This window comes from Ceratotherium simum, chromosome 25 (assembly GCF_057802395.1).
Source record: "Ceratotherium simum simum isolate JZ-2026a chromosome 25, ASM5780239v1, whole genome shotgun sequence".
NCBI lineage: Eukaryota > Metazoa > Chordata > Mammalia > Perissodactyla > Rhinocerotidae > Ceratotherium > Ceratotherium simum.
Genome location: NC_141924.1, coordinates 16,518,311 through 16,534,567, shown reverse-complemented (window position 1 = coordinate 16,534,567; position 16,257 = coordinate 16,518,311). Strand labels below are relative to the sequence as shown.

General features: G+C 49.1%; 1 protein-coding gene across 1 annotated transcript in view; it reads right to left on the bottom strand.

Annotated features, from left to right (window-relative positions):
- Positions 1-1,140: 1,140 nt before the first annotated feature.
- Positions 1,141-16,257, bottom strand: part of SYN3 (synapsin III) — a 425,920-nt gene continuing 410,803 nt past the window's right edge. The window contains exons 10-13 of the mRNA XM_087448985.1: positions 14,180-14,314; positions 13,225-13,312; positions 7,749-8,040; positions 1,141-3,968 (exon numbers count right to left, since the gene is read on the bottom strand). Of these exons, the coding sequence (XP_087305111.1) occupies positions 3,836-3,968; positions 7,749-8,040; positions 13,225-13,312; positions 14,180-14,314 (648 nt within the window). The 3' untranslated portion in view covers positions 1,141-3,835. The remainder of the gene's footprint in view (positions 3,969-7,748; positions 8,041-13,224; positions 13,313-14,179; positions 14,315-16,257) is intronic.

Below are 16,257 nucleotides of genomic sequence, written 5' to 3'. Positions count from 1 at the left end.
TATTAAAGGTTAAATGTTTGGAAGGAACATGTGCTAGCCTGTGCGAGAAAATGGTCCACTTTGGGGATCTGAGGACTCCACAAGACTATTCTTGGTCTCCATATTCATACATAGTGGGAGAGCAATGGGAGAAATCAATTAAATGTGTTGTTTATAAACTAGTGTTACGTCATGGATCATCTGTGCCTGGTTATAAAAATCAGGATGCCTGGCCTGATAAAGGAGTTTGTGCTACTGGAGTTAATGTCTGGGAGATGTAGTTCGAATGCTGAGATGCTTTTAGAGACAAGGGACAGAATATAGGAAAGGGGGAAAATTTAAGCTATGAGGTCATTGCTTATGGAGCCATTAGTTTTGCTCACCAATGAAGTGGGTCCCTGGCTGTAATGCATGCGTATCAATAGTCTTTCTCCTGTAGTGGCTTTCGCACACAGCTCGGCTCAGGGCTGCTGGTCTGACTTCAATATGCATTCAGAACACTTGGAGAGATTGACAAAGACACAGGTTCTGGGCCTTATGACCAGAAATTCTGTCTCCTTTGATCTGAAATGAAGCTAGCTCTGCACATGGCTGTGGCCCACACTTTGAGAAACTTTGTCTGACCTATCACCGCTTTGGTGTGTGTTTTGAGCTGTGTTTTATTGCTAAATGAGAATCGGGTGAGACTGACTTCTTCTGATCTTAATCTCCAGCATAGAAGAGTGACAACTGCTTGAGGGATTTCCTGTGTTCTTAATCTCCTAAAGCACAGGGGTTTCGTGGTGTTACACCCTGCCCTACAAGTTTTCTCTCACCCTTTCATTCAGAATGTAGCACAGCATTATTTCTTTGAAAGATCTACTCCCTAGCAATGTGGGGAATATATATTTTTTTAAAGTAGAAGAAACCAAACTTCAAATCCTGTACTCTCTGTGCTTGAATCTTATAATAGGCCCCTAGGGCAGAGCCCCGAGGTCCTTGTCCTGGGGCAACATCAACTGCATTGTCAGGAGAGGAACTGCATTGTCAGGAGAGGAGGAAGGAGCCCTGGGACCTTTACACCCGAGACTGGGACTGTGGCTCCCTCCACGTGACTTTTACTTACGAGTGACCCCTAACTTCTCACAGCCAGGTGGGGAAGCAGGTCTTCAGAGACCCCATAGGAATGGAACCAGGAACTGAAAATTAGGTGATGGGATTATGAGATGTACATTTGTCAATTCCCACTGATTATCTAGGCATATTGTGTGTGTGTGTGTGTGTGTGTATGTGTGTAGTGGGACTCCCAGGATCCTTGACTGGGGTGGCTAATCACCAAACCTCATGTTATCCAATATTTATACTGTCTTCTGTTAAATTTCTTTTAACAGAATAGTTTTAAAAGGTAGCCACATTTGACATTTTGAATTTCATCTCCTTTTCTCCTTTCCTTCTGCCTTACCTGGCTTTCTCCAGAAGTTGCTAGGGAGTGGTGGAAGAACTACATCAGGCAGCAGGAGGAGGAGGAGGGAGAAGCAAAGTTGTACAGAATTATAGACTGTCTGATCTATTCCCGACACTCAACTGCCCTCCCCAAAGGATGGCGGTGGGCATGTTGACTCCAAGGCCCACCCCCACCCACCTTGGGGGTCTAGCAGAATGTGTGGAGAGTAACGCCTGCCAAGCAGCAGTTCCATGTGTCTGAGGGCCCACCGGGCCATCTCAGCTGCCTCTGGGAAGCATTTCTGGCAGCTCCTGGCTGGCCTTGCTCTGTTGTGTTACATAGGTTGAGCAGAAAGGAGGGAGGTGTGTTACTGGGCAGAGGGAGCTCCAGCCATGCCAGCAAGGATCGTCTCACAGACACTGAACCAACAGAGCACAGAGACAAAATAAGAGTGGACCAGTTCACCACTCACCTGGCATAATGGCTATTACATTTGCTGCTGATCTTAGTCAATGCTAATCAGGCCCAAGGCCACCATGGTCTCCAGCTGCCAAATTATTGTTCCCAATGGTCACTGGCAACTGGACCTAACTGATCTTTCTAATGCCAAGGCTGCTACTTGTTACTGAATCCAAGACCAGAGGTCCTGGACAAGAGGCCTTCTGAAGTAGCCTGGGTTCTCTTGTTTGTAGTACTGATCTGATCATGAGGGAGGAAAGAGGGCAAGGCGGAAGAGGACAACCCCAAAGGCCCAGTGGACCTCTGACAGCCAGGTGCAAAGCCAGCACTCTTGATACCGAGCCAGTCTCCAGCTAACAGTCTGTCGGGAAGCCAGCTTGAAGGTGGGTTCTTCTGAGGTCCAAGGTTCTAGGGCACACAGAAGGAGAAGGTCTCTGCCTTGTCCTCACCATACCAGTCTGGCTTTGAAGGACCAAGGACTGCTTTTATGCTTCTGGGAATCTGGATACCAAACTGATGACCAAGCAGTCTATATCTCTTGGGCATGACTAGAAGCTGCTCTGGGCCAAGGATGCTTTCATTTTTACCTCCCCCTCTCCCCTCCCAGTGAACAGTGAGGGGAAGACATATCTCGAGTTGCAAAGTGGGCTGTGAGGGGATAGCCTGGCTATGTTCTACTATCCTGGGCTCTCAGAGACCAGGAGGTTGATTCTGGCACTGACAATGGTTCTAGCACCACGTGCTTGGTGGTTAGGGACACCCCTGCACCCCATCTGGTCACGGGGGCAGTCTGATGTAGGGAAGAGCTTTGGCAAGGGAGTCAGGACTACGTTTTCCAGCTCTGCAGTTAACTTGTTAGTCAAATAAGTTTGGGGTAAGCAAAGTTAAAGCTAATTTGTTTACTGCAGGAATTCCAAGAGCCTTTGACACGTCATGTGTAACATCAACCTCAAAAACAGAACTATAAACAGTGTTTCCTAAACATGTGTGACCATGGGACCCTTTGTAATTGAGTAACCTACCAACACCTTGCCATGCACGGTTTGTGAAATGCTGACCTAGAAGTTACTATCATCGCGCTCTCTGATCCTGCGTCATTGACCTGCGGATTCTCTCTGCTTCCTCGTATGTCCTTGAGGAGGAAACAACGTTCTCGGCGGTAATTCAGAGAGAATTCCTGGTGGTGTGACACAGAATGGGTAGAGGGGCCCTAAACTAACGCCTTCCTCGGGGAGTTGAGGGCATTTCCTCCTCTGGGAGCTAGTAATGACTCCTAAAGGAACCTGTCGTCTGCTCTTGGCTGTCCAGTCTGGGCGTGAGCAGCATTTCAAGAGTTTCCCCTCTGTTTCTGAAAGGCCCCACTTGTCCCACACGATCTGGTTTCTTTCCACTGTCCTCAAGATCCCATTGGTGGCCAGGCGTGATGGGGCCTTTGCCTGCCTGGTCTGAGGGGCGGTCTCTTGAGCCTGGCTGGAACTAGCATGGGTAGGTGTAGGGTCCCCTGGCTGGGCTTTTCTCCTTTTGTTTGCAAAACACTGTCAAAAGATTATTGCCTCCTCTATTGCTGAGGTCCACTACAGTGTCTGCATTTGATGGCCTAGAGGGGACCTTGGCCCAAAGGCAAGCAAACGCTAACAAGAAATGTGAAGACTAGCCACACACAGACGTCTCACTTGGTTATCTGAGGCAGGGAAGCAAGCATCTGGGTGGGCAGGCTGAGATGATGCCCGTCTCTGGGGCCCATTTTGAGGAACCTGGAGGTTCTCAAAGGTCACTCAGTCGGACAACACTGGAACGTCATGGCAAAGGAAAGTGGGGACACGGATAGATGCTCAGTTCCTGGATTGAAGGCATTTAGACAGGATATTCTCAAGCCCTCCATTCTGTTCCCGTCGGGAACCAAGGCTGAGAAGGAAGATGAGGCAGGAGGAGGGACGGTGGAACAGAGCCCTCCCCGTCCCAGCCCGGACAGGGTTAGTCAGAGAACAGGCTGGCGAAAGACTTCCTCAGGTTGCGGATGGTTTCGGCCTTGGCCTCGTCTTCACTTGGGGTCCCGCGCTGGGAAGTGTCGGTCGTGCTGAGGCTGTTAGTCAGGGACTGGGATTTGCTGAAACAGAAAGGTGAGAGAGGTTGGGGGCGACCAGGCCTGGACCCCAGAGGAAGTGAGTCCAGGGGAGCTCGTCTGGAAGCCAGCTGGGTGAGTGAGGTCATCACGAGGATACTAAGACCAGAAATCAGGCAACCCAATGCTTATGTGACCCTTACATCACACACATCGTTTACTCTGCCACGTGGTTATTGGTATCCTCCTTTTTTTTGTGCCCTCCTTTTTTATTTTTTGTGAGGAAGATCAGCCCTGAGCTAACATCTGCCAATTCTCCTCTTTTTGCTGAGGAAGACTGGCCCTGGGCTAACATCTGTGCCCATCTTCCTCCACTTTATATGGGACACAGCCTCAGCATGGCCTGACAAGCGGTGCATCGGGCACGCCCGGGGTCCGAACCCAGGCTGCCAGCAGCGGAGTGCGCGCACCTAACCACTACGCCAGACAGCCGGCCCTGGTATCCTTTTTTAGGTAGAGAAATTGGGGCTCACTCAAGTAACAGGGGAGCACCTGAGGCTCACATTTCCACTACACCAGGCTGCTCAGAGGGCAGGTGCTACTGGAGAGTAGCTTGACCCCTCTCCCGCCTGCGTGCACAAACCCGCTTCGTGAACGGTAAAGGGCTGTACCAGCATCGGGGTACGGCTGCTCCTCCTGTAAGTTCCAGCACGAGTCTTGGAATCAGGAGGCCCATTTCTAGACTCGCTCTGCCATCTGACCCCTCCGGCCGTGGGCAAGTAACGTACCGCTCAGGGTCTCCTTTACCTCATCGGTAAAAGGGAGGGTCGGTCTGGCCCACCCTCAGGCCCTTCCAGCTCTGTCACTCGGGGCTTCAACTCCCACCTCTTCCCCGAAGCCTGGCCTGTATTGCCCATTCCAGCCCGCTTCGGAATTCTCACGGTGCCCGCTGTTTGCAGTGCAGTGTGCCAGCCTGTAGCAACTACTCGCTGAGCACGTGCTCTGCGCCAGCCCAGCGCCAGGTGACAGGCTGCAGAGATGAATGTGATTCAGGCCCTGACCTCAAGAGGCTCACAGTCCTGTGTAGGCGATGATCTAGCTATGTCATGAGTTTCAGAGATCCGCACACGGTGGTGCCATCACATCAACAAATCGAAATCCTCTTCTAAACCGGGGCTAGCTTTCACTCCTCACTTATTCTGCACATGTCCTCATCCAGGATTAGACTCAGGGTAGATATTTGAGACATACCTGCTGATTTGAACCAAATGATACTTTAGAGCAATAAACCGGGAGATTTCCGTGTTTCTAGTGTGATTACTATAAGGTCAGTGTCCAAATTTGGTTTAAGTCCCACAGCCCTCGCCTGTCCTGGGATTACCTGGGCTGCACCTTTTCACACGGTGACAGGCTGTCACAGATATGCCTGTATGGTGCCAGTGTTCTAAGCACTCACTGTGCATAAACTAATTTTAATCCTTATAATAACCTTGTGTGGTAAGTACTATTGTCCCCATTTTGCAAGTGAGGAAGTAGAAGCACAGAGAGGTTGAGTAACTTTTCTGAGGTCATGCAGCTTTGAGGGGCAGAGCTGGAATTGGAACCCAGGCAGTCTGACTCTAGAGTCTGTGCTGTCAATCACTATGCCATATTGCCTGGAGGGCCACTTGCTCATATCTATCAAACTAAAAATGCGTTTATCCTTTGATCCAATGATACCATTTCGCAGGTATTTTCTCTACAGCTGATCCTGCACACATAAGAAATAGTGTGTGTTCCAGGTTATTCCCTGCAGCCTTCTTTGTAAGAGCAAACCAAATTTCTATTTACAGTGGATTAGTTGGATAAATTATAGTACAACTACACAGTGGAATACTATACAGCTGTGAAAAGGATACCATTTCAACAAACTGAGTGGAAGAGCTCCAGGATTTCTGTTAAATGTAAAAAGCAAGGAGCAGAGTGGTGTGGATGGTCAATACTACCATCTGTGTATAAAAGTGGGGGGAGAGAATCAGAACATATATTTTTATATTTGCATAAGGAAACACTGGAGGAACACACAAGGAACTAACAAAAGTGGTCCCCTCTGGAGAGCAGGGGGCAGGAAAGCAGCAGATGGGAACGAGATGGGAGTAAGGTTTTTCAATGTATACCTTTGATACTTTGATATCTTTTAACTTTGTGAATGTATTACCTATTCAAAAAAATATGGTTAGCACAATCCACGGACTGGACGTCCTGTGTTCAATCCTAGCTCTTTCACTTACTTACTGTGGAAACTTTGGCAAGTTATTAATCTCTTTCTCTGTTTACTCACCTGTAAAATGGGGATAACTCTTAAGATTGTGAGAATTAAAAAAAAACCCAGGGCCGGCCCCGTGGCTTAGCGGTTAAGTGCACGCGCTCTGCTGCTGGTGGCCCGGGTTTGGATCCTGGGCGCGCACCGACACACTGCTTCTCCGGCCATGCTGAGGCCGTGTCCCACATACAGCAACTAGAGGATGTGCAGCTATGACATACAACTATCTACTGGGGCTTTGGGGAAAAAAAAGGAGGAAGATTGGCAATGGATGATAGCTCAGAGCCGGTCTTCCTCAGCAAAAAGAGGAGGATTAGCATGGATGTTAGCTCAGGTCTGATCTTCCTCAAAAAAAAACCCAACTAGGTAAAGTGCTTGGCACACAGTAAATAGACAATAGATGGCAGCAGGGAAACTATGATTATCAATATTCGTGTTTGGAGTCAAAGGAAGGGAGAAGCTTTCCAAAGAAAACACATTTGGGATCTTTCTGACCTCAAACCAAGAGATGGGCTTGAGAGGAAAGAGGATGTGCATGTGTATTGTGAGGGATCGTTTACAAAAATGATGGCGACAATTCCTCCCGGCCCTGTAGTCTGGCCTTTTGCAATGTGACTTTGCAGGTCCTCCCATCAAGAGTCCATTTCCCCACCTCTTGAATCTGGGCTTCGCCAGGTGACTTGTTTTGATCAAAAGCGTGTGATGGAATGAAATGACTCTGTGTGGGCTAAGACTGGGCCTTGAGAGGCCTTAAAGCTTCTACTTTGGCCCTTTGGGGACGGAATTCTACCAAGTGAGGAAGCTGGGCCCAGCCTGCTGGAGGATGAGGTCTGTGGAGAGAGAAGGGTCCAGCTGCCAGCCAACACCAACAACCAGATGTGTGTGTGAGGTCTTTTTGGACCATCCAGCCCCAGTTAAGCTGCCAGATGCCTGCAGCCATATGAATGATCCCAGGAGAGGAGGGCTGCTAGATTTAGTAAAGAAAAATACAGGATACCCAGTTAAATCTGAATTTCAGATGAAAAACAAATACCTTTTTAGTATAAGTATATCCCCTGCAATATTTGAGGGTGTACTTAAACTCAAAATTATTCATTGCTTACCTGAAATTCAAATCTAACTGGGCATCTTGTATTTTCTCTGGCAACTCTACAGGAAAGACCAGCAGAAGAACCTCCCAGCTGAGCCAAACTCAGAACAAATTGCTGGGCCAAAAAATTATGAACAAAGAAAATGGTCGTTTTCTTAAGCCACACTTAGTTTCAGGGTGGTTTGTTATGCAGCAAGAAATAACTGATGCATGTACATAAGGAGGATCACGGTGGCACCTAATCTATACTCTCACCTTGCTGGGCCCTGTCTGCCCCCAAGTTCCATCCACTAGGCCTGCTTCAGCCAATGTGAAGTCTAGGCGAGGCCTCAGCAGGTCTTCCTTTGTCTCCGAGTCCCTGACCCTGAGTCAGCCCCGCTCTGCCCACAGCCCAACTCCACCCTATACCTTTCCCAATTCCCAAAGCACTTACTTGAGATGGGGGTGGGGAGGTGCTGGCTTCTTGGATTCGTCACCCTGTTGGGAGGTGCTGCGGCCTTGAATGGGCGGCCGGGGCTGTGAGATGAGGGTGGCGCCTGGCTTGGAGGCCTGGTTTGGAGAGCTGCTGCTGGATGCCCGGGAGAGCTGTGGAGAGCCTGGCGATCTCTGCTGCTGTGGAGATCCGGACGGGGGGCTCAGGGGCTGCTGGCCTTGTGGGGAGATCCTCTGTTGAGAGGGGCTTCCAGACCTCGGGGGCTGCGGAGACTGAGCTTGGCGAGGGCCCCCTACAGGGCGAAAACATCATTACATTCAAAATGTTCTTGGGTTAAATATGGCTGTGCACCAATGTTGCTTCAAGGATGTTCATTACAGTGGTTTTTTTTTTTTTTTGTGGTGAGGAAGATCAGCCCTGAGCTAACATCCATGCCGATCTTCCTCCACTTTTTGTGGGATGCTGCCACAGCATGGCCTGACAAGCGGTGAGTCGGTGCGCGCCCCAGATCCCAACCTGGGCTGTCAGCAGCAGAGTGCGTGCACCTAACCACTATGCCGGGGCCAGCCCCTACAGTGTTTTTTATAACAGTGAAAACTGAAAACAATATAAAGGCCTGACCATATGGGAACTGATTAGGCACATTAAGATACATTCTTATAATGGAAAATGCTGTGGTCATCACACATGTTGTGGCAGAATAATACTAAATGACATGGGATATTATTGCTAATATATGCTAAATATATACTGCTAAACAAAAAAGTAGCTTATAAAACAGTACACATGGTTTTATTCCATCTTGGCACATATGTATAAAGCTATGTAAAAGAGAAGGAATGGAAGGTTATACACTAAAACCAGTGTGTCTCAAACTTTCATGTGTATGTGAATCATCGGGGATCTTGTCAAAATAAAGATTCTGATGAGCAGGTCTGGGTGGTGTTACGGACTGGATTATGTGCCCCCCCGCCAATTCATATTTTGAAGTCCTAACCCTAAGTGTGACTGTATTTGGAGACAGGGCTTTAAAGGAGGTAATTATTGTTAAATGGGGTCATAAGGGTGGGGCCCTAATCCAACAGGACTGGTGTCCTTCTAAGAAGGAGGAGAGACACCAGGGGCATGCACACACAGAGAAATGGCTGCGTGAAGACACAGGGAGCAGGCGCTGTCTGCAAGCACGGAGAGAAGTTTCCACCCTGCTGGCACTTTGCCCTTGGAGCTCCCATCTCTAGAACAGTGAGAAAATAGATGTCTGCTGCTGAAGCCACTCGGTCTGTGGTATTTTGTTACGGCGGCCCAAGCTGACTGACACAAGCAGGGTCTGTGATTCTGCATTTCTAACAAGCTCCCAGGTGATGCTTCTGCTGACCGTGCTTCGCGTAAAGGGGCACTGAGCAATGACTGCAAAAGTGGTGGGATGATGAGGGATTTGACCTCTCTTCCTTTTGCTCACTGATGTCTTCCACACTGCAGATGTCTTACTTTTTTTTTTTTGCTGAGGAAGAGTTTCCCTGAGCCAACATCTGTGCCAATCTTCCTCTATTTTGCATGTGGGTCGCCGATGAGTGGTGTAGGTCCATGCCCTGGAACTGAACCCGGGCCGCTGAAGCGGAGCGCACCGAACTTAACCACTAGGCCACAGGGCCAGCTCTGAAGATGTATTACTTTTGAAACAATGAGAAGAACTATCCCTTTCTTTTGGATATCTCTCTAAACTTTTCTAAGAACTCTCAAAAGCAATATATCATTTGATCTAGAGAGAGGCTGGTCAGAAAGATACCATCCTTCTCACCACATAGAGGTGGAAACCGAGCCTCGTTAAGGGTTCATACTAGAAGGAGCAGCCACAGACAGCTCGCAGAGGATCCTGGCTTCTCCCTGGTGTCACTGCACAGAGCGCACAGGCTTTCACCTACAAGCAAAGGGGCAGCATAAGCTTGGGGATGCTCTAGCCAGCCAGAAATGACTTTAAGTGGAATTCCAAGGGTCCGAGCAAGCAAGGTGCACTCTCCTCACTCTCGAATCTGGGGTGTCAGGACTGCTGATGGTGAACTGCATTTTGCTACCGTGGACTGGTTGCCTGCTCGTCTCCTCTCCCCAGGATACACCTGCTCCTGGGAGAGTGAGACGCACTGTGGTTATCCTCGCCCTGCTTCGCAGAGATCACTTTAGATGGGTTAGGAGACTGAGACTTAAAACGGGCTGGAGCCCATCTCTGCAGCCCTTTCATAACGCGGCCTCCACTCACTGCAGCACCACAGATCTCTCCCGAGCACCTGTTTTGTTCCTGGCCTGGGGCTGTGCATCCTCACGACAGCTCCGTAGGCACTATCATCATCCCCATTTTGACAACGAAACTGAGTCCCAGATATCCTGCGACGTGCCCAAGGTGTCTCTTCTAATAAGGGGAAGAGGCAAGACTCAAACCTAGCTCTTTTTGACTCAAAAGCCCTGTTTCGTTTTGTTTCTCTTTTTTCCTCTCTTTTACTATAGCACGCAGGGCCACATCTTTGTGCAAATTAAGAAAAGGTGCCTTCCTCCAGGTGGAGGCAGCTCTGAGCCAGGTGCAAGGGGAGAAGGACTAGATTTCAGCCGACCTCCCCCCTCAGACGTTGTCTCACTGGGCACCTTTGTGGAGGGCACGGCCTGCAAGTCTGGTGGCCCCCACACCATACTCCACGAGGAGCCCCAGGTCCTGACTCAAGCCTTGCCATTCACTTGATATGTGACCGTGGGTAAGTCACTTCTCTCTGGGCTTCGGGGCCCTTGTTTGTAAAATAAGGTCATTGGTCCAGCCATCAAACATCTCTCCCAGTTTGAACACTTTTGTGAGCCTGTGCAACACTTTCTAAGATGGATTGAATTGCAGCACCAATTTAGCACACGGCTTTGATTCATTCTTTCCCTCTTCCATGACTGTCTGTCCCAGGAGATTGGAGCACCCATTGATGCCAAATTCAAACAACACCTATAGGGCCAGGCAGGTATGTAAATAAACAAAGCAGTCAAGTGTCAGAAAAATCATGCGGCTTTAAAATTTTTTCCCAACTTGAGACAAAAACGTAGTTCAGAGAACAATTTCTCTAAAGAGGTGCAAAAGCATAAAGAAAATAGCAATTGACGCTGCGTCACTGTGGAAGTGACAGTAGGGAGAGGTGGGGCCTGAGGCTAATGGAGGAGGCCTTGCCCTGTCCAAGGGAGCAGCTGCTATGTAGGAAGGCAGGCCCACTGTTTCGAGAGCTTCTGCTCTATCAAAAGAAGCTGGAAATCTAGACGTTTATGTAAAAGCTCCTGATTTTTTAAATATGGGCTTACTTTTTTGTCTTTTAAACCCACTGCAGGTCAAAGAAAACATCTGTTTTCTACTTTTATCTTAAGTCTTCTCCCTACCCCCCAGGGCCGATAATCTTGGGAAATCTGGATACTCATTCATTCATTTATTAACTGTTCATTGAGTCCCTATTATACACTGGGGATTCTCAAGAGACAGCCTAGTTATTTCTTTCAGCTTCTTGGCAAAGCAAACAATTTAGTAGTTTTTATTTGAGCACATACAAAAAACATTAACTTATATATAGAAAGTACTTGTCTAAGCACAGGATCAGCGCTAAAAAATGATGAGGCTCATTAAAAGAAAACTTCACTTTTACTGAGTTGAAAATGAACAGTGAGTTCAAAAACAAGTTAATGTGATCTTGTTATTTTTAGAACTCAATGAAAGCATTGTTTTTTAATTAGCCTTGTTATTTTTAATCTGAATGTTAATTCAATGAGCATTTTCTTTAATTATCTTAATTGGTTTTAAATTGATTGTTTTTCAACTCACTAAAAGTGTGTTTAGCCTCCTGTCCCTTAAAATAATATCTCTTTATCAAGTATGTCTCTACTCTGGGCCGGAGAGGAAACAGAACACAGTAGCTCTCTGTTTTAAGAGTGCTCTGTTCAAATGTGTTTTAAAAAGTAAGTTCTGAGGCAGAGGCACAGCCAGGAGCCTGGCAGGGTGAGGAATAAGTCATTTTTGAACACTTACAACTACAGAATTATCACCAAGCAGGAGGGCGGTGAAGCTGCAATAGTTATAAGGATCGTTAATGATAATCATCATTAAGAACAACACGTATATTGTAGTTGTTAGGAAGACAGAAGTTAATAGTAAGTTTTTAATAGTAAAAGTTACGTAAATAGTTATTAATAGTAGATTATTAGTAGGAAGAGCTAACACCTACGAAGCTCTCCCCCTGTGCCGGACACCTCGCTCCCCAGAACTAAACAGGGCAGCTCTTAGTTCTTCCTTTATCATCGGGGAAACTGAGGCTCGGAGAAGCGATGTAAGTTGCATAAGACTGCGAAGGTACTGAGACATAGGGAAGGGGATTCAAACACGTGTTTATCTGCCTGAAGAAGAATCCCAATGTTCAGTTGTCCACAGCGGAATAAATGATGCAATCTTCCTTTCCTTGAATGCTTTCTGCTTTTCCAAGAAGAGAAGCAGAGACCAAAAAGATGAATGGGGCGTTTTACCTAAGACCTGTGGAAGAGGAAGCCGTTTAGTGCCCAAGGCCGATCTTCCCATGAAGCAAGGAACCCGTTACTTTCATACAAGCGACGGGGAAGGCCACACCCTGGTAGTAATGCTTTCTTTCTGACGGGTTTTAAGGCAGATCCTTAAAAGATTGCCGCGGAACTGCCTGGCCTGGCTTCTTGATGCAAAGCTGCTCTGAAGCCCCAAGCTGGCGCTAGAGCAGTGGGTGAGCCCGGGAGGTCTGGACTGCAAGAGAGGGTGCAGGCGGGCTTTCTCCCCAGGCTGGTGTGCGAGAACGCCCCAGCAGCTGGCGTTCCACGAGAAAGTTTGTTACTGCCACGATTTCTTTTCATCTTGTCATCAATAGTTTATCCATTTTCTCATAAATGGTGGCATTTACATAGCAATGCTGGAATATTCCTTGAGGAACAATTTCCAACGACAAGGTTAGATATAACATTCTGTTTGTCTTTCTTTCTCACTCTAGCTAGTTGGCTCATAAATCTATAATCAGGCACCACTAGTGTCTAGGAAACAGACACTTTCTAGAAGATCTGAGAGGCCAGACGTGTAAACCTACCACTTTCTTGTGCTTCCTTGGACAAAGCCTCAACATCCACCTCTGTAAGAAGGAAACACTGATGTTTTCACGGTAGAGTGGTTGGGAGGCTAAAAATAGAGAAGATAGATGGGAAAGTTCCTAGCACACTGTCTGGCACATATTAGGTACTCTCTGTCTTCCCTTCTCTTCCCCCTTTCCTGACTGTAAGGGGTGACAAACCTCACAGTCTTATTCATTCTGTACATAGAGTGAGTGTACATATTCTGTGGGTAAAGTATTAAGATGGATTTTTCCAGAGTGCCTACTGGAAATCACACATGGCTCCCTCAGTACATTTCAACATCCTCCCTGGACGGTTTCTCTCGGTGGCTTGGCACAGGTCCTACCTTGGGTGGGTGGGCGTGGCTGGGGCTGTCCAAGGGGAGGTCCCAGCTGGGCTGGCCCAGGGGATTTTGCTGGTTTAGCCTGCGGACCCTAGAGCAGGAGAAGAGAAAAGAAGCCCGATGTGATCACCACAGCCATTTACTTCCTGGGAGGGAGGGCAGGATTTATAAAGATTTTTTCATTATTGAGGTAAAACTGACATAAAGTGCACAATTCTTAAGCGTACAGCACAATGAATTTTTTACACGTGTACACATCCGTGTAACCACTGCCCAGATCAGGATAGAACATTTCCAGTGGAGAAGGCTGCCCCGTGCCCCCTCCCAGCCAGCAAGTCTCCCAAGTATAACCATTATTCTGATGCTGTTTTTGTGGGGAAAGAGAGGAGCAGGTTTTGATACTTGCTTTTCCAGAAAGCTGGGAGCTAGCAAATTCTTTGGAGAATGGTCTGGTAATCCGTGGTGAGGATTGTGGAGGGGAGGAGCCATGTGGGAGCTTGTCAAGGTTGGGGGATGCGGAAATGGAAGACACAATAGTGTCTATTGACTGGTGCCCTGAGAGCACACAAAGGGCATGTATGTACACACGCCCATGCATGCACACATACAACCACACACACACACACACTGCTCTCTGCTCAGGCCCAGGGTGGAGGGCACGGAAGGGATAGCTGTCTTCTCACCTTCATAATCTCTGCCCACAGATGCCCAAAGCCCACCTGAGGCAAGGTTTTCCTCCCCAGGAAGGTGGAGGGAGGAAGGGTCCCTCAGTCTCCCGGGCTCCCCCATCAGGAGCAGGTAGAAACTCTCCCCCATGCCCAGCCTCTGTCCACACCCCATTCCCTTCTCCCCATGGTGGTTCCTCCCGGGGGTATCTCCTTTGGATCCGGGCTCCCCATTCCCAGACAGCCCAGCATGTCTCATGACTACAAAGTCTCCTTGCTCGCAAGGACCTTACCCAGGGCCTCAGGGGCGAGGGCACTGTGCCCCCTGGCATCAGGAACTGGCTCATTTTGGAGACAGCGAGGTCGGCCATCAGTTGTTTGTCCTCTTCCACGTGCTCTCCAATCAGGGGCATCGAGCTGTCCATCACCTGCGGGAGAGAGGAGGCCTGAGGGACCCCCATGCCAGAGAAGCCAGGCAGCAGGCTCCGTGCTCAGGACAGAAGTGACCACTAGATGGCGATGTTCTCCATGCAAACACCTAGCCCAGCGCCTCCAGCTGGGAATGACCCCCCGAGGAGACACCCAGTTCCCTGCAGTTCAGTCCAAATCAACTCGCTGGATTCAGTTCAATTCAGCCTACACTCGCTGGACTCCAGAAATGCGCCCGAGGGCCAGGGAGCCTTTGCTGACCTTTTCTGCTCTTTTCTTTGGGGAGCTGGTCTCCGCCCCCTCCTTTCCCACCTTGGCCCCTTGCCCAGGGTCAGGGCTGGCCTCCTGAGCTTTGGCCCAAGGTCAAGGCTTTCCACAAAGCCGGAAGCAGTGAAGGTGGGGGCTCCATTCTGACAAAAAAATGACACGGGCTCGAGTTGACCCAGGGTTCAGAGAGAAGAGGGAAGAGGAAAGAAACGTTCTCCCGGGCTCTGGCAGAACCAACGGCTGGAGAAAACTCATTCCACAGGGAGCAGGCTGCCTCTCGGTAGAGGCAAAGCTTGCATATTGAGAGGGGCCTGAGAGATCATATGTTCCCATCCTGCTCTTTGCAGCTGGGAAACTGAGGCCCAGAGAAGAGAAGAGACTTGCCCCAAGTCACATAGGTCAACGGTCCAGGTGACTCCCCAGGCATGGGCAGCTCTAGAAGGTCTTGCAGGGGAGTGAGGCCTTGGTGGGCCCGCTCTCGCCTCCTCTGCTGTGGGAGTCCAGCCCTGTTCACCACCCCACCCCATCAAACGCACTGCCTTGTTTCCCCTTTACCCAAGCTCTGGCCTCACCAGGTTCTCTCTCCCGTCCAGGTCCCCATACATGCCATTCTCTCTGCTCCCTCTCTACCTGGCTAACTCTCATCTACCAGGAGACACCCAGCTAGCCGTCTTCTGGAAAGCCCTCTTTGACTGAGCAAACCCCGAGGAGCCACCTCTCTTCTGTACTCCCACCGTCCTTTGTTCAACAGCTTTCCCCACAGTGCTGTCATCTCCTGTTTACCCGTGTCTCCCCAACCACACTGTGGGCTCTGAGGTCAGGGATGGGCCCTGCGTCCTGTGAAACAGGTATGCCAACAACCACCTGCTGAATGGAGGAATGAACAGTCCTTTCAATAAGCCCTGCGCATCATGATAAGGATCCTAACAAGTGCTGTATTTTATTGAGCACTTACTATGGGCCAGGCACTGTTCTAAGAAGTGGGTGTGGATGATCTGCACAAATCTCAGAATAGCCTTTGGAGGCAGGTACTATCATTACCCTCACCATAATGATGAGGAAGCTGAGGGTCAAAGAAGCAGCAATTTGAAGGACACACCGCTAGCAAGCTGTGGTCCTTCCATTTCTCACCAAGCACTGAAACAGCTCTCTGCGGTAAGAACTGGACACAGGAAGCCTGAGTTCCAGGCCTAGGTTCTTCTGTGGACTTGCTGTGTGATCTAGGGCAGGTCACTTTTCCTCTGTGGGCCCATTGTTTTCCTCAACTGCAAACTGAGGGGTTTGGGCAGCTGAGAAGACCCTTCCAGCTGGGTCTTTTAGGTCCCACTGTAGTTGGGAAGCTGGAAAGCAAACTTAAGGATGTGAATGCTGATTCTAGCACAGTCCTGAACACTGTCCTCTAATAGAGCTCCTCGTGGGCTGGGCCTGGGTCCTTGGCATCCCGGATCCCAGGCCTGGCACATGGACAGTCTCTTGATCCACGTGGGCCGAGCTGAGTTCTAACCGTGGAGTGTGTCTAAATGTGCACAGGCCTGTCCTTCCCCCTCCACCCCTGCCCACCCCTCTCTGTTCTGGTTTCTGTTTCCGACATTCCCCGCAGTGGAAAACAGCCACCCAAGGAAGGAGGTCGGAGCGTTCTGGAATCCCCACGGTGGACACAGTCTAAGGAAGTGGA